This window comes from Rousettus aegyptiacus, unplaced genomic scaffold, assembly GCF_014176215.1.
Source record: "Rousettus aegyptiacus isolate mRouAeg1 unplaced genomic scaffold, mRouAeg1.p scaffold_m13_p_3, whole genome shotgun sequence".
Classification (NCBI taxonomy): domain Eukaryota; kingdom Metazoa; phylum Chordata; class Mammalia; order Chiroptera; family Pteropodidae; genus Rousettus; species Rousettus aegyptiacus.
Window position 1 is genome coordinate 81,114,533 of NW_023416306.1, and position 18,747 is coordinate 81,133,279.

The 18,747-nt window shown below is 47.0% G+C and overlaps 1 protein-coding gene across 3 annotated transcripts in view; it reads right to left on the reverse strand.

Annotated features, from left to right (window-relative positions):
- Positions 1-18,747, reverse strand: part of LINGO1 (leucine rich repeat and Ig domain containing 1) — a 189,932-nt gene that overhangs the window by 62,693 nt on the left and 108,492 nt on the right. Inside the window, exon 2 of one of the 3 annotated variants that reach the window (XM_016144095.2) lies at positions 13,109-13,280. In XM_016144095.2, the coding sequence (XP_015999581.2) occupies positions 13,109-13,280 (172 nt within the window). Of the gene's footprint in view, positions 1-13,108; positions 13,281-18,747 lie in introns of those variants that run through there. The other 2 variants (XR_001596862.2, XR_001596864.2) reach the window with 2 other exon arrangements.

The following is an 18,747-nucleotide window of genomic DNA, read 5'->3' on the forward strand; positions in this document are numbered from 1 at the left end:
CTCCAGCCTTCTGGGGCTCCCTGACTCACCCCTTTCTCGGGTCATCGCATCCCTCCAGCATCCCTCCTACACATGGTCACAAGCTGCTCTTTCCTGTCCATCTCTCCCCCTCTTCCGGAGCCATCTCGCCCACATTGGTGTTTCAGTGTTTCCCTCTATATATGCCCCTACATGGTGCCCATCATGCCCCGAGGACAGTTGAAGCCCCTGACCTGTCTCCCATCTTCTCCTCCTCCTTCATTCAGCTCTAGCCATATGGACTGCCTTGCTGTCCTGGCTCCTTCTTGCTGCCCTGGCTCCTTCTTGCTGCCCTGGCTCCTTCTCCTCATCGAGGTTCAGCCCAAGGCACCTCCTCAGAAAGCCTTCCCTGACTACTGTGTGCGGGAGCCCCTCCTTACCAGCGTCACATACCCTGACTGACTGATTCATCATTTAGTTTTTCCCTGTCTCAACAATCCCACAGCTAGCTTTTTTTTTTCCCAGTCAGGTTAATTGAGGTGTAAATTACCTACAGTAAAATTTACCCTTTTTAGTGCACAGTTCTATGAGTTTTGACAGCTGCATACAGCCGTGTAAACACTACCATGATCGAGATACAGAACAATTCTATTGCACTAAAAAATCTCCATGTGTTGTTCCTTTGTAGTCAATTCTCTCTACCCCAGCCCTGAACAATCACTGATCCATTTTCTGTCTCTATAGTTTTGCCTTTTCAAGAATGTCATATAAAGGTCATCTATATGTAGCTTTTTGAATCTGGCTTTGTTCACATAACATATTATGCATTTGAGTTTTACCTGTGTTGTTTCTTGTACTGAAATTTTATTCTTTTTTTTTCCTTTTTTTTTCCTTCTTTTTTTTTTTTTTTTGATTGCTGAGTAGTATTCAATTGTTTATCCAGGCACCAGTTGAAGGACATTTAGGTTGTTTCCAGTTTGGGGCAATTATGAATAAAACCACTATAAATATTTGCATACAGGGTTTTATATGAATGTAAGTTGTTATTTCTCTTGGGTACCTATCAGTAGGATTGCTGGATTACATGGTAAGCATATTTTTAACTTTACAAAAAAACACCAAACTGTTTTCCAAAGTGGCTCTACCATCTTGCATTCTCACTAGCAACATATGAGAGTTCTATTTGCTGTTTCCTCACCAGCACTGTTTATCAATTTTATAAAAGCCAATGTAATAGCTATGCAGTGGTATCTCATTGTGATTTTAATTTATTTTTCCCTACTGACTAATGACAATGAGTGATTCTTCATGTGCCTGATTTATTGTCTTAGTATCCCCATTATTTGAAATTATCATCTTAATTTAATTATTTATTGGTTTGTTTGTTTGTTTTTCCATTTTCCCCATCATATGTAAGAACAGGGATCGTGACTTCTACTCTTGAACACCTAGAACAGTATCTGGTACTGGATGGTGATGGTGATGATGACAATGATGATGACAGTGGTGGTGGTGATAGTTAACATTCACAGAGCCTTTATCATGTACCCAGCATTGTTCTGAGCACTTTACATATATTAACTCATTTAGTCTTCACAACTACCCTAAAAGAGACAGATGCTATCAATACCCCCATTTTAAAGAGGATAAAACTGAGGCAGAGAGAAGTAACTAGTCCAAGGTTGCCTAGCTAATAAGGGACCAAGCCAAGCTTCAATCTCAGGTATCCTGGAGTCAGACTCTGCAGTTGTAATCAGTGTATCACATAGCCCTTAGCAGCCACATTTGCTGAGGAATGAAAGTACGGAAGAAAGCCAACAACTTGCAGCTCTTTCTGTCCCAGCAAGGATGCTCTCCTGGGTTTGAGGCCATCCTATCTAGCGCCCCTCCCTCACCAGTTCAGATGTTGAAACCTAATCCCCAATGTAATGGTATTTGGAGGCAGGGCTTTGGGGAAATGATTAGGTCATGAAGGTAGAGCCCTCATGAACAGGATTAGTGCCCTTATGAAAGAGACCCCAGAGTGATTGCTCACCTCTTGCCCCACGTGAGGACACCATGAAAAGACAGCCATCTACAAACCAGAAAGCGGGCCCTCACTAAACACCAGATCTTCCAGAACCTTGATCTTGGACTTCTAGCCTCCAGAACTGAGAGAAATAAATTTCTGATGTTCATAAGCCAACCAGTCAATAGTATTTTGTTATAGCAGCTTGAATGGACTAAGACAGAGTCGCTTCTTGGATGTCTCCTCTTGGATTTTCTCCTTCCAACACTGAATTCATCATCATTCGCAATCCTTCTCCTCCTGAGATGTATGGATGGTGTTGGAATTGAAAGCAATCAATGGGATAACAGCAGAAAGGCTATGACAAACTTGGAGCCTGGGTGAAGGGCCTGGGCCTGCTGCGGGCCTCATTTGTCCACAGGGATTCTTCTTTTCCCACCAGCACCCCACCCCACCCCCCCGGCATGCTAGGCCTCGCTGGCCTCAGGTACCCCAGGTGGAGAGAATGAATAGGAGTGCTGGCCTTCGCTCTTCCGAAACCTGTACTCTGACAGTGGTCTCATAACACACCCAGCACAGAGAATTTTATTGCTCACTGAATGTCTGGGCACATTTTCTCTATGCCATCTCCACCCAGCACAATGTCCCCCACATTTCCTTAGCCCCTTTACATTTATTTGAGGCCATATTAATGTAGGGAGAAAGCAAGAGAATTAAAATGTTAATCAAGTCACATTCAGACTACAGAATGCTGATCAGCCCTGCAGCCAAGCCAGGAGGACACCTGCCGAACAAAGGAAGATTTCTATTGAAATTGCCAGCAACTCATTCCCCACATCTGTGAGGGGGAAACAGGAACCAAGAGTCATTCCCTATGGCTAAAATTGTGGGGAACCTAAGGATTAAAGACTGAGAACTGCCAGCAGGCCTTTCACTCTACCTATTCTTACCTTTTCAAAGCTACATACTCTTCCCCGTCTTCACTGTATGTCCATATCGAAGGAAATGGAAACTAAAGAATTCCCTGAATGCTCAGGGTTCCTCTCAGAGCCTTTACTCTGTCCCTCTCACTGTCCTCTCTCTGCCTCTGGGAAGAGACCACACTCCGTCTATGGAGTGTTACACCTCTTATAATAAACTTTCCTTTTGACTCTAACTTTGGTGTGTGTGTTGAATTCTTTCTACACTCACTGCCAAAGGACCCTCTTCTCTCAGTGCAGGGCTTGGTCTCCCCCACCAGCTCGAGGAAATTTTCTGTGTCCTGCATCAAGATTACTTTCTGGGTGAGAGAACTAAGTCCATTTGGGAGCCCTTACATAACTAGGAATTCAAGAAAGAATGGAATAATCTCAGTCCCCGAGTTGAAAGGTATGCTCTTCCTAAAGAAAAGGGGGCAGTCCCAGATTCCACAGCAGGACCCACCAGAAAGACAATCCCCACCTCAAGAAAAGAGGTGTTAGCCTAGGCTGACAGTTGGGGCCTTGGCCCATATTCAAGGGCTTGAACTTGACTTTAGAACAAAGGTTGGGGTGTCTTCAGAGCTTTATCCCTGACTCTGATCTGGGACCAGCTCTTGCCTAGGGCCCCCAGCTCATCTGACCTACATGGATACCTAGAGCGGAGGGACGAAAACCTGACAAGGCCCCTTAGAGTCAAAAAAGACCATAAGCTGTAAGCTTAATTATATTATATTATAAACTTATTGGCACTTTACTTGAGCAATTATCACCTTAAATGTTGTGTGTTCCTGTGGAACAACACAGGGAATAGGAAGAAGAACCCCCTGAAGATAAGAATGGGTGCTGGCAGGCAGGCAACCCAAGGGGAAAGCCCTTTGTGTCTATAAATGCCTTTGTCACGTCTCCCTTTTTCCAAGAAGCAAGATTTGGCTGCAGTGGAATATACTTCTCCCCCAACCCACCCCACCCCCCAAAAAATCCCCAAATGAGTACCATCCACTTTTTTTTTTTGACACTTTTAAGAAGACGCTTCTATGAGGGCAAATTTGAGAAGTTCCTTGCACATGAGTGCGGGGTGCTCGTGTTAATACTTATTTTGAACGTTGGCCAGGGTAGCTGGAACCTGTGACTACACAGCACCCTGCAGAGGTGCTGGGTATGCTGGGGAGGGGACTTGGGTGGGAGGGATGGGGGTTGTTTAACTTAAAGAAGCCTCTGGTACAAAGGCAAGTTTGGTGGGACCTGGGATCCTGGAGACCAGGGCTTCCAGAAGAGCAGTCATAAAGAATCCTCTCTCAGATGCAGAGAAAAAGAAACTCTCTTACACTGCTGACGAGACTGCAAATTGGTGCAGCCACTACGGAAAACAGTATGGAGGTTCCTCAAAAAACTAATAATTGATCTACCATATGATCCAGCAATGCCCCTGAGTATTTACCCCAAAGACTTGAAAACCCATATCCGAAAAGATAGTTGCACATCGATGTTCATAGCAGCATTATTCACAGTGGCCAGGACATGGAAGCAACCAAAGTGTCTTACGACAGATGACTGACTGAAGAACCTGTAGTACATACATACAATGGAATATTACTCAGCCATAAGAAGAGATGAAATACTGCATTTGCAACAACATGGATGGACCTCGAGATAATCACCCTAGGCAAAATAAGCCAGACAGAAAAAATTGAAAATCACATGATATTACTTATATGTGGAGTATAAACCTAAAAGCAACAAATGAGCAGGACAAACAAACAAAGACTCATGGACATGGACTACAGACTAGTGGTTACCAAAGGGTAGGGGATGGGGAAGGAGGGAGGAGGAGGGAGGTAGATGGGGTAAAGGGGATCAAATATAGGGGGATAGTTGGAGGGTGAAGTGGGTAAAGGGGATCAGATATATGGTAGCTGAAGGAAACTGGACTTTAGTGATAAACACACAATAGAATATGCAGATGTCAAATGATAATGTACACCTGAAAATTATATAATCGTATTAACCAATGTTACTCCAATAAACTTAATTTTTTAAAAATTAAGAAAAAAAGAATCCTCTCTCAAAGACTTTGGGGTAGGGGGCCTACCATGCTCTGGGAATTCCTTGGGAAGGACTGAAGTGAGTTCTGCCATCCTTTTGGTTAAGAATAAAAGGGTTTGACACAGTATAAATGCCTACAAAATACTACAAAAGAAACAGGCAAAAACTTCTCCATTTTTTACCACAAGGATTTACTTATTTGGGAATTTATTTTGATGATGAGAAATCCATGATGGCAAGTTTTGGTGATTTCACTGAGGTTTTTTTTTTTTGGCATAAAAGAAAATTTACATTGGGTGCAGACCTGACCATTTTATCCAGTTTGGACAACTTGCGCTCACCTTCATGGCCACAGGATTTGTTCAGATATGTTCATGGGAAGGAACTGTGCCTAGGATTTGCTGTGCTTTCTGCTTTTGTTTTCTTTGGGCAAGTTTCTCGGCCAATGATGCTGAGAATTCTCGTCCTGGGGTCAGGGATCTAGTGCTGGCTTGTAGGTAGAGTAGACAGTTGGCTGGGCTGGGGTTGGCTTGAACCCATTGCTTAAGAGTACACTTGAGCATTCCCACTCAGGGAGGAAGGGGTTTTTTATTTGGACATTATGGTCTGATTCTCAGAGGCCTGAGCAATGTTGGGATGAACACACCAGTGCATGGAAAATGTCTGACTAGATGGGCTTAAGAGAGGATTCCTGGAGCACAACATAAGTTCTTTTCCCCTGAATGGTTTTTGCTGACTGATTGGGTTTTAATTCAGTGTATAATATGGGTTTAGGGGCTGAAAACAGAGGACAAAGGTTCAAAGGCAAATGCTGAAAGAAATTACTGTGTGAAACTGAGAAGAGCTGGAATAGGAGTGAGGTGACAGGTGGAGGGAGGACGGAGGGAGCCAAAAGAGGAAAAGGGGCACAGACATTGAGGTAAGGGTAAGTGCCATCACCATCATTGTGTCATCATCACGATCATCATAGAGGGCATCGTAGACACTTGGCACTCACTACGTAAGCATTTCACAAAACCTTATGAGGTTATTGTCTACAATTTCAGGATGGGGAAATTGAGGCATGGAGTGGCAAATAACTTGCCTTGTAAGGAATGGGGTTGCATTTCCAACTCAGGAAGTCTGACTCAAGCAATCATCCTAAGAGTCCCTGATGAAACTCGGTTGGTCAGGTTAGAAATGAATGAAAGGCTCCTCGATGCCATTGGTGGGAATTCCGTCTGTGGGTGGTCAGATCTAAGTTAATGAAAAATTCTCCTTTCTGTCACTTACTAGCTCTGTGATCTTGAGCAAGTTGCTTCACTTTTCTGAGTCTGGTTCCTTACTTGTAAAACAAGGGTAGTAGAGATTACAGAGTATGTGTGTGGGGGGGGGGCGGGTGCGGGCAGGAAGGAGCTGGTACAGTACTTAATAGAGAACAGAAACTCCATAAAAAGTAGAGCGCCCCCCATGGAGTCACCGCACAGATGTGCCAATCTCCAGAACTTCTAAGCATGTACCTGTGTGCATTCACATGCCCATGTGTACACATGTCCCTGCCAAGGCGAGCACTCCTGTGCACCTGCATGCGTCTCCCTCCCTAGTCCCATCCCCAACTCAGGGTGATGGTGGCATCAGCCATGCTGTCCCCCAGCCAAATACCCAGGCATCACTCTAGAGTCCCTTCTCTTTTCCTCTCTCTCCCTCACATCCCATCAGCATGGGCAGCCAGTTCCTGAACATTTACCAAACTCACCTTCTCCCCAATTTTCCCCCTGTCCACCTCAGCAAAAAGGTCTCAACTGCCTCCTATCCTCTGGCTTGTAGTTGCTTCTCCGCCTACTCTCTGCACAGTGGCAATCGGATGATCTTTTCTAGTTACAAATCTGACCTCATCCCCGCTCTGCTTAAAATCCTCCAGGAAGCCCGGCCAACTAAGACTTGAAACTCAGAAGCCCCAAGGAAAAGTCTGACAGATGTGGCTGAATAAAGACCTAAAGCTTCTATATGGCCAAAGATACCATAAGCAAAGTTAAAAAGACAAATGGCAGACTAGAGAAATTATTTCCAAAACACATCACTGACAGAAGTTTTAAATTCCAAATATACTGAAAGCTCCTTTATATCAATAAGAAAAAGGCAAAAAGAAAAGAAAAATGGGCAAAGGATATGAACAATCGATTCACAGAAGAGGAAATACAAATGGCCAATAACTGCATGAAAAAATGTTCGACCTCTCTGGGAAGAGGGAAAGCGAGGTTTGAAACCACAGCAAGATGTTTTCCAGGACTGGTAAAAATTAAAAAGTGTGATAATGTTCAGTGCAGAGGATGGTGTGGGGAAATGTGACTGCAGCTACCAAGGGCAGGAGCCTAAAATGTCCTTAAAATGGAAGAGCAATATGACAATACTTTCCAAAATTTAATAAGCAAATCCTCCGCCCTGGCAATCCCACATCTAGAAATCTATTCCACAGAAAAGCTTAAACATGTCAGCAAGACACACATACGCGCACGTGCACACGCGCGTGCGCGCGCACACACACACACACACACACACACACAAGAATGTTCACTGAAGCACTATTTGCAAGAGTGAAAAACGGAAGATAACCTAAAAATCCATCAACCCAAGACTAGTTACATAAATTATGCTATGTCCAAACATTGGAATATTAGGCAATGATTAAAAACAACACAGTAGATCTGTATGTCATGACACTGACAGATGCCCACACATACTGCTAAGTGAAAAATGGAAGTCATGGGATAATGTGCATAATACGATTACATTTCTCTTAAAAAAATATATAATACATATGCTTGCATAGACAAAGAAAAAGTTCTGGAAAGAGGTACATCAGACTAATAACAGTGGGACCTTGGCAGAACAAGATTTAAGGGCAAAGAGGGAACTTTCCTACTTAATTAGACACACTTCTAGGTATATTGTTTCAATGTTTTCTCATGAGCAAATATTGTTCTTATGGTTAAAAAAGAAAAGAAAAAAGAAAACGAAATACTCCATAGTCTCTCACAGCCTGCAGCACCAAGTCCAAACTCCTCAGTGTGGTACCCAAGGTCCTCAGGATGCAGCCCTGTGTGCCACCAACCTGTGGTCTACACTTGTCCCATTCTTATCCTAAATCTAGACCTACCCAGCTCCCTTCCCTGTCCCCAGAACTGCCTCTGGACCTTTGTTGATGTAGTTCCTTCTTCCCAGAATGTCCTTTCCTGCTTTTTGTGCCTCATATTTCAAGCTGTTGCTCATGTTTCTCTACCTTCTAGAAACTCTCCGTGAACATTCTCCCACATACTGCCTATATGTTCCCTCCCAGAGCAGTGGTGACAGTCAACACTCCAGGGAGCATACCATGTGTCTGTGTTGGGGCTGTGCTATGTGCTTTACATTGTACTGACTCATCAATCCTCATAGCAACCCTAGGAAGGTTTGTCATCACCTCATTTAACAGATGAGGAAACTGAGGCACAGAGCGATTACATGACTTGTTCAAAGTCACACAGTCAGTAATCTGCAGAGCTGGTAAGTAGAGCCAGGCAGAGTGCCCACACAGTCTTCTACCAGTACTCAGCACACAGGGCTGAATTCCCCTGGCACCAATACCTGCTGGGCTCCAAGATGTGTCTGTGAGTTTGCCTTCTATGTCTTGTTCCTGCCCCCAGAACCTGATCAGGTTAGGAGCATGTTCAGAGAGCTCTGAGGGGGCCAGAAGCCAGCCCTTACGTCTACCGAGGTTAAAGTAAGTGGCTAGTCTCGTCTGGGGAAGGGGTAAGGGTGGAGCCAGATGACCCAGGACTGCTAAGGAAACAGATGGGTTTACGGAGATGCAGCCCCTTCCAAGATGGAGACCCCAGCAACCTCCTGCATACTTGCTGTGTGCTAGGCTCTGGGGGTAACTGGCCAGGAAGTCAGGGGCCAGGAGAGGATCCTGCCTTCCACACAGCTACAAAGTCAGGCAGAGGGAGGACAGGAGCCTAAGGGGGTACAGGCAAAGAGCTAAAGGATGGTGCTTAGGGGAAGAAGCCTGGGCTCTGATCCCAGTTAGGGCAGACAGGGGCTCTCTAAGAAGGAAGTGGCATTTTGACTAATGTAGAAAGATGGGGGAGATCTGGGCAGGTGGAGTTGGGGAGGGGAGCTCCAGGGAGCTGAAACAGCTTGAGCAACGGCCTGAATGTGGGCAAGTGTGGGGAGTGTTAGGAAGGAGTCATTGATTTTGGCTGAAGTACAAGGCGAGTAGGGAAGTGACTATGGTGGGGGGTTTGCTGGGGGCCCTTGGAGGGGGAACTGCCAACAGGCAAAGAAAGGACAATCCTGGCAAGGAGGAGACCATCTGAAATGGTGGCTGGGGCCAAGCATCTGAGCTTGTCAGGTACTCCCCTTTTGCAGCTTGCTATGTGACTGTGGCCTAGTTCCTGACTTTGGTTCTCTCACTTGTAAAAAATGCACCTTCCCAGACAGTTCAGAGGACTGAATGAGGCAGTTTGCAGCCCCTGTAACCCAGAGAGGGGAGATGGACACATCTGGAGGTGGCTTCCTGAGGGCATCTGCCAGTGTAGTGTGAATTTATGTGTGTACATGCCCCCCAAGGCTCCCTTGGAGAGAAAGTATTCAAATACAATGCTTGTGTTTAAAGTGTAAATTCAGGATATTATAATTTCAGACTCTTCATCTTTAAGAGATATGAGAGGCAGAGCCCCATGACCTTGACTAGGTCCCTGCCCCTCTCGGGACCTCAATTTCCCCACGTGGGTAATGACTAGCTGGCTGGGTGGCTTCTCTAGGCCTGGTTATTTAGAAAGGTCTGGGCCATGGAAGGAGGCAAATGGGGTGGGAGAGTAGAAATCCAGAGGTATAGGATCAGGAGGGGAGAGGGATGGGGATAAAGGAAACAGAAGATCCTCCTTCCTAAAACTAGTACCCTCTCCAGCCAGGGCCCTCTCCAGTTCCCCCCACTCCGAGGACCCCAGTTGACATCAGAAGCCCTGGATGCCAGTCTAACTGGCCCCAAGCTCAAGTCCCCCTTGGCCAGTGCCCAGGCTGTATCCACTCAGGTCGGGGTGGAGGTGTCGGAAGTAGAGGAGCCCCACCACCCAGGGAAAGTGCACTGGCAGGAAAAGCAGTGTGCAGGCCTGGAGGCAGCGAGACCTGGGAACTCACCCCACCAGGTTGCTATAGGTGAGTAGCATTAGGCAAGTCCCTGACGTCTGTCTCCTCTTCTATGAAATAGAAAAAAATGCCTTTCTTATGAGGTAACATTATCAGCCCAGTGCCTGGCCCATCATCAACTTTCCCCACTGGCTGTGACTCCCCCAGACTATTCTCAGCTCCTGGTGAATCCTTTAGTTCACCAGGAGCTGAGAGTAGTCTGGAGGAGTCACAGCCAGTTCTTGTGGGGGAGAATCACTCGCCCTAGGCCCCCACTCCTCCATGTGCCATCCACCTCATCTCTCACTTCACCTAGTCTGCATCATCCCTCAGCCCCTCCAGCCCCCCACCCCACCCCCATCTCAGCCTCCCACTGGCCCCTGCCTCCATTGCCTTCCGTCCTACGGACTTTAAGTGAAAATCCACAGCCTCCCACCCCTCTGGGACCTCCCTCACCTCAACTCGATCACTCAGCTATCATTGCCTGTTTGCCACCTCCCCCACCAGCCCTGTGGGCAGGGACCATGTCTGATTCATCTTGTCCTTTCCAAAGTGTAAGGCCTGGCACAGGAGTCCTGCCCACGGGCAGTAGAGCTAGCAGTGGAGATGGAAAAACAGGGCACCATTCACCCCACCCACGCTGGCACCTGTTTCTCCGTTGTTATATCCATGATGCCAGGCCCAGTGTGGGGCTGGGTCAGGGCTCAGCATGGGCCCAGGACAAGGTTCAGTATGTCCAGGATTAGGGCCCAGTGTGGGGCTGATGTTAAGGCTCAATAAAAGAAGTTTTCTGCACCCCCACTCCCTCATGGAGGGCTCAGGACTCTCCCCAGCCTTACCCATTGCTTTGAAAACAACATATCCTGCCTCTGGGGTACCAGGGCCTGTCTTCAGGGTCCCAAATATACCCACCCTCTACTCCGACAAGGCTCATCCTATGTTCCACCTCAAACAGCTATGCTGAGACCCCCACATTCACTTTGCCCCAACCATTACCCAACCCCAGCAGAGATGGCTCAATGTGGGAAGTATGCCCATGCATCCCTAACTGGCCTTCAGAAACACAACAAGGACAGTCAGCCTTCCAGCATGGATGTGGTCCTAAGCCAAGGAGAAGGAGTTTGTGGATTACCTCAGGTTTTTTGATTACCTACCCCACTGCCCCCGATTCCATCAGCCCATCTGATCCAGTGTCAAAAAAGGTAAACCCAGGTCTGGCTGAACATGCAGGTAAAGGCATTGGCTGGCACATGGCAATGAGTTATGCCACCCAAATACCTCCTCCTGTCACAGTATCTAAACCCTTCCTTAGTGCTTCTTGCCTTAAGCTGCCCTTGCTGACTCGCCTCTGAAACCTCCATCCTGGGTCTAGCCAAGGCCTGGCATTCACAGGGCTCAGAAATGGGAGCTGAATTAGAGATCGGCCTCAGTGAGCATCAGAGCTGGGCTTACTTCTGAGAACAGCAGTGCTAGGGCAGAAGGCTATACCACCCCTCAGCCCCCACCCACCCAGCCAAGCCCCCCAGTGTCTGTCTACCATTCTCAAGCAGAGGGTCAAGTTGGTTTGCTGGCAAGACACATGATTCTCATTTTAATTAAAGAAAAATCTAATCACTACATTAAACTTCTCATTACTCCACTTGAATACCCGTTAAGTAAATTTAATTATCAGAGGATTGGGTTTCCCAGCCTCTTTCATTAGCTTCTGATAAGATGAAGAGCAGGGAGGGAAGAGGGTTGGAAGCAGAACAATGCCATTCCTGACCCATGGAGGGCAGGGTGGGCACTGCACTGGGGCCATCACAGTCAAGCTTTGGTGTCTCCCTAGGCATAGACTTGGCCCTAGGCCTAGAGATGACTCCCCACCCAGCTGCCTCTAGGAAGGTGAAAAACCTAGCATTTGGCTGCAGTTGGCACTAAATGCTTCATTTTTTACCACTCTTGGTTATTTATACTCCACCTCTTTCTAAAAGAGTTTGAAGCTGCTGAGAACAGCACAAGCTGAAAAGTAAAAGAAGAAATTGGAACAAGATAAAAAAGGGAGAAGACAAAGCCAGAGGCAAGGCTATGAGCATGCCACAGCATCCAGAGCACTAATCAAAATTGGGCCACAATCCAGCTATGAGCTTCCTAGCAGCCAAGGGCAAAGAAGGCAACTCACTTTGGCACTAATAGAATAACCAATAGAGTATTCATGAGGAAATGCACACTGGGCCTTGGTTTTTCCATCTATAAAAAGGGTAGAGCTGGAGGATGAACTAAAGGAGATAACCATTGGCTGGAGCAGTCAGCAAAGGCTTCCTGGAGGAGAGAGCTAAACTGGGCCTTGAAAAAGCGCATGGGAAGACTCAGTCTATAACGATCACTTGTTGTTTGCCTTCTCCAGTAAGGGGCATCTCCTTCCTGCTAGCAGGACCCCAAGCTTCCTTTGGTTAACACCTTCCCCTCATTCTTGGTCGCATGGTTGGGGAAGGATAGACTGTAACCCCAAGTCCATCCATGCTCCCAAGCCCTGTGGACATGGATCAGATAATCCAAATTTTTCCAATAGAGCACAAGAGATCAATTCCAGGACTTTTATTTGTTCTATCATGAAAGCAGATTTTGTCTCCACCTCCGACCCCAGATTTAAACCTGGAAGCATGTTGTTCAGAGATTGCTGGCAGACATCTTGTGACCATCTCTTGTGAAATGCCACTCGGAGTACGGCCATCACCAAAGACGAGAAACGGAGGAATATAGACAGAAACCAGACCAGATCCTGGTTGCAAAGTGTGAACCACTGGATCAAGTCCTGCCCGAAGCCCTCACTACCTCTAGATACTTGTTACATGAGCTGATCATTTCATTTTATTAAAATAGGTTTTTTGCTACTTACAACCAAAGGAATCCTGACAGGTTCATTGTTCAAAAAGATATCCTTCTTGTTCCAAGGATCAAGAAGGCTCAGGTATCCCCAGGAGCAGGAAGTGGGTTGGGTGGAGATGCCACCTACCGTGACTGCTGCTGTGCCCTGTTGAGTCCCAAAGTTCGAGGAGTCCCCTTGGCCCAGGCTGGGGTGAGGAGGAGTTGGTCTGAGGGCTGGACAAAGCCAGAGGCCCGGAATGCGGACAGGAGGCAGTGTGGTCCCACAGACTCAGGGGAGCCAGGACGTGGCCATGGGATCCCTAGAAAACAAAGAAGCAAGAGTGAGCAGTATAATTCATTTAGGGGACAGAGGGGCACTTGGGGACAGGGATAGGGTAAGCAGTGGCCAAACCTAGATAAAAGAGAAGCCAAAGTCAGTCAAATTTGTCATTATTTCCTCACATCTTACATCTTATTTTCTCCATTTACTGCCCCTTCCCCCACGTCCCTCCCCTCCCCCTGGAGAACCAGGCTACAGAAAAGCATCTCCAGAAGGCTTGCCCTCTGAAGAAAAGGGAGGGCTAGTGGCAGGTGCAGCTGGAATCCATGCACTGTTGCCAGAGTATGTGAGTTTGGGGATGGAGTGGGGGAGGAGAGGCTTCACCCTCAAGGGCTGTGGACTCATTTCTCACAGTTCCTTTCCCAGTGAATGCCCAGAACTAGGCCTAGGGCCTAAGGCAGCCAGAGTGGGACAAGTGGAGTGAGACAGCCATCTTCTTTGATCTTTAGTCTAAGAGAATGGATGGTAATGTTTCAGGCATGGAAAGAGAATAGTGTAGCCCTTCCCAGTGCCCCCAGAGGCCCTGCATCCGAGGAAACAGGAGACCACCTGCTCTGCCTTCCTACAAGCCTCCCTTGGGCAGGCCACCCCTCAGAGGGCCCACACTCTTGCACAGCTTCTCTCTGAGGCCAAGCTGGGACCTTTAGGGAGAGAAACAGGGGTGTAGTTTTTTCAGACTCAGGACACTTCCAGAGTCGTGGCCTTTGGAAAGTCACTTAGCCTCTTTAGGTCTGTAATGAGTTCTTCGAGCTAAGGCCTGCATGACAGAGATCCCAAATCACAGCACAATGAGGCTGATTGTAAGGATCTCTAGAAATGTCTCTAGACTGTCACAGTCCAATAAAGCTTTTGGCAAAATAGAAATATTCTATGTCTATGCTGCTCAGTGTGGTAGCCACTCGCCACAAGTGGACATTGAAATGTGGATGGTGTCTTTAAAAAATTAATTTTTTAAATTTAATATTATCGATTTATATTTAAATTGAAATAACCACATGTGGCTACTGACTACCATGGTGGACAGCACAGCTCTGGACTGACCCTCGCTCAGTCCCTGGCCACAGTACATAGAGAAAACTGAAGTCCAAAGAGGGGAAGGAATTGACCTAAGGTCACACAGTAAGAGCATGGTGCATGGTGAAGGCAAAATCAGAATCTAGTTCCTCCAGCTTCTAGTCCCAACTCTCCACAGCACCCACTGCCCTTCCCATGGTGGCCTCATGTTCTTCCATCGTGCTCACACTGTCATGCTTGATGCCCTGTTTTTCCCATTATGCTCAGCACTGTCATACTAGATAACTTGTTTTTCCCATCATGTCACACTAAGTGTCTTGTTGCCCATGATGCTGCTCCTGGGGCAGGATATCAAGCCACCTCTGAAGGGACCTCCTTCTCCCAGCCACGGCTGCTGGCCTGTCTCTTAGCCCCACACCCCCTCCAAAGCAGCCTCAATGAAATGTTCCTGAGGTTGCCTAGGGAAATCATCTATCAGAGGGCAAGTGCTCTGGGCACAGAGCTGTTCACTACAGGGCTGTTTATAACAGCAAGATGCTGGAAGCTGCCTAAGCATCCCACAATAGAGATGACAAAGTATATCGTGACACCTCTGCTCAATGGCATATTACACAGCCATTTCAAATGATAAACACAGACACAGGTTAGCGACACGGAGCAATGTTTACCTAACAATATTGAACAAAAAAACAGGAAATGGATGAGGGAGAGAGCTGGGTTGCCATGGTACACAGGGCTCCATGCTCACTGAGCCCACTTACATCCGGTACCCCCAGATGCATCACTATATCGTGGGGTCCAGATGATGCAACCATTCTACAGATGGAGGAGCTGAGGCTTAAGATACTACATACATACCTCTGGTTACATGAGGAGTAAGGGGCTTAAAGTAATTGGCACAGTCAGGGCTTAAACTCTCGATTGCTGACTCTAAGGATAGATCTCACAGCTGCCTCTTTGTGCCAGGATGGCGGCATTATGGGTACACTTTCCTTTCTAATTATTACTCATCATATTTAACAAACATGTACTAAGGGCCAGGTACATTTCTAATACTTTTATAAATGTTACTCATAATCCGTACAACAACCAAAAGGAGGAGCAATTATTAGTCTCTTATTTTGGGAGGGATAAGGAAACTGCGGCACAGAGAGATAAAGTAACTTGCCCAAGGTCCAGGGTCACTTCTACTTCCCATGTGTTCTGCAAGGTTTTAGTATTGTCCTCACAGGAAAAGGGTAATGGGTAGGGAGAGAACAGTTGTTGCCTTGGGGTGGTGGAAACACAGATGTGTGTTTTCCTTTTTTAATTTCATGGACATTCTTTTGTAGCAATTAAAACCAATGTTCAAGAAATAAAATAAACGTATCAAAGTTTTTTGTTTTTTTTTTAAAAAGCACACACGAAAATAAAAACTTAACAAATTGAAGCTGTAGACACATCCAAGAAACCTTGAGTGTGATGATAATCCACCTCCCAGTAGCAAAGCTCACATCTCCAGGTTCTTCTGTCAATTTCTTGCCCCTGACCACTCCCTCCTGCTGGAGTAAGATCCCCACCTCAGAGAGCAGGGGGGCAGCACTTTGCGGAGGTGGACTTCAATAAAAACTCCCACTTCCTTCAGCACAGTGCAGCAGGCTGATTGCCTGTATGCTCCTGGCACTGGCAAGGGCTGGCCTCAAGATGCCATGGCATCCAGACCTCTGCCTTAGCCCCAGGCAGCCCCATTCCAGTGGAATACCTGAGACCCAAAAGGTGAAAGACCTTGCCAGAGGTCACAGTGCTACTGAACAGGGAAACGTGTGTGTGTGTGCACATGACCCGCACGTACAGGTGTGTGTCCCCCATGCATGCAGTGCTTCGGGCCCAGGCACCCCCAAGCCTATCTTTAAAAAGGCAGGTGATTCTCAGCTTACACACACACATACACACATACACAAACACACACTTGTTACATTTTTAACTGCTACTATATCCACAATTATATAAGTTGCTATTTCTCCTTTATATGTTTCTGTGTTATTTTTTGTTCTGTCACCAAATGCTCATTGTACACTTACTGTATGCTAGGCTTATTACAGGTGCTGGGGATTCAGTGGGGTACAAGACAAATTTGGTGCTCTCATGGGAACAGGGCTACAGATGATAACCAAATAAATAAACAAGATAATTCCAGAGAGTGATAAATGCAATCAAGATCATCAAACCTGGTAATGTGAGACAAAGTACCTGGGCTGGGGCTAGGGGCTGCTCTAGCTGGGGGATCAGAGAAGGCCTTTCTACAGAGGTCACATTTGAATTGATACATATATAAGAACTCAGTCATGCCTAGAGCAGGAGGAGTGGGCAAAGAGCAGAGGTGGGGAGGGGCTGGTGTTTCTGAGGAACAGCAGGCAGGCCAGGTGCCTAGAATGAGGTGGGCAGAGATGGGGACGACTGTGGCAAATGAGGTTGCAGAGGGAGGTTAGGCCCTTAGGGTGAAGGTAAAGGCTTTGGTTTTCATCCTGAGTGTAATGAAGAATCACTGGAGGGGTTTAACAGGGATGCACTATGAAGTTCCCTGGGGCTGAGTATGGGTTGAAGGGGAGCAGGTGTGGGAGCAAGGGACCAGTGGGTTGGGTGTCTCTGGAGCCTGAGGACAAGGAGACCAGCCTTAGCCAGGGTGAAGGAGGGACTAGCCAGATGCCATATGTAAGTTGTAGCAGAAGCAATGGCTGATGAGTTGGAGGTGAGGGGTGGGGTAAGAAAGACAACAAGGATGACTCCTAGGTCTTCTACCACAGATATGCATTGCTTTTTACCACCAGACCCCCCCAAATCAAACATCACTATTAAAAATATCACAGCAGATGAGCTACCCATGAAGGCTGTCGCACCCCACACCGACCAAGTCACATTTTTTAGGAAGCATCTTTCTCCCCAAGCACCTGCTCTGTTCCCTGTACATGTGTGGTGTATAGGGAGAGGCATAGATTGGGCACCCCATTAGGCTGACAGGATACAAAATGATCCAAAAGACAGGTCAGGGCAGGATGGGACAGGGTGCAGAGGGGCTGGCCCAGAACAAGGCCTCGGCACACGCTGGTTGAAGAACGTGCAGGCTGAACCTGTGAGAAGTGACAGGAGGATGCATGGGAGTCGGGGGAAGCATCTGGGAAAAACGTGAGTTTGAGGATAAGAGCATCCAGGCTACGATCCTGGCCCTAGTCCTTGCTAGCTGTGGGACCCTGAGTAAGTTATTTCACTTCCCAAGGCTCAGCTCCTTCACCTGCAGAGTGGCAACCACAATCCTGCCACACAAACCTGTGATGAAGATTCAATGAAATGGTATATGTCGAGAACTGGCATTTGCAAATATTAACATCCTTCCCTTTTTGTTTTAGAAAGAAGGCTATAAAAGCCAGTTTGGGCTTAGACTAGTGAGTTTCGCATCCATTCTAATAGAATTCTAGAAGTGCTGCACAGAACACCAGGAAAGACAATGGCAAGACTGAGGAGTTTATTATCAAAGAGTCTTGCAAGATAACAACACATCCTCTCTTAGCCGCTCAAAAGGATAACATGCACTCCAGCAAGGACCTCATCGCATCCTTGTAAATGAGACAGAAAACTGGGCTGGGTTGCTCAATGGTTAGCTAAATAACCACATCCAGGAATATGGCAGAGTTAGTCATACTGGCCCTTGGGGTGGACTTCCATGGGCATTGGCAGGGCTGGTCCTTGGCCCTGCCTGGCACAACTTTTTTGGCAGCGACTAAGATGGAGTCATGAAGGAACATCCAGCCTGGGAGGGGTCAATTAGGAAGGCAGGGTCCCCTGCACAAAGCCCTCCACTTGCCCTAGGAATAGGCCAAAGCAGACAAGAGAGAGGAGAACATGGCTGAGTGCCGAGAGTTCTACCAGAGCCAGCTACACAGAACAGCGAGGGAGCCTGATGGCCAGGAAACTCCGAGGCTAAGTGAGCCAGTCATTCGAACTAGATGGTGCAGCAGCGCCAGAGAGCCATGCCCAGCATTGATATGTCTGTCCAGAGGTCTTTGATAAGCAAGGTCTGTTCACAGGGGCCTTGTCAAGAAGAGATGAGCCTGAAACCCATGTCCCTTGGGGATTTCAGATCCCTGACAAATACACTTGGCATTTATGGGCCCAGAGAGCAGAGCGAGGCCCAGTAAGAAAAGACTTCAGGAAGACAGATCTATGTTCAGCATTGGGAGTAATGAGCTCCCTGTCCCTAGGGGTGTGCAAGCAGAGGTCTGGGACCACATATGTTGGGTGGGGGTTTGCAATGGGAAGGGAGGTTGATTTCAGCTGTGAGCTTCTTCAATTTTATCAACATACAAATCAGGGCTAGATTATATGGATCAAAGTGGGTGTTAGAAAGAGTGAAGGAAGGCAAAGTAATGCCCAGAATGACAGTTATTACTATAACTGCA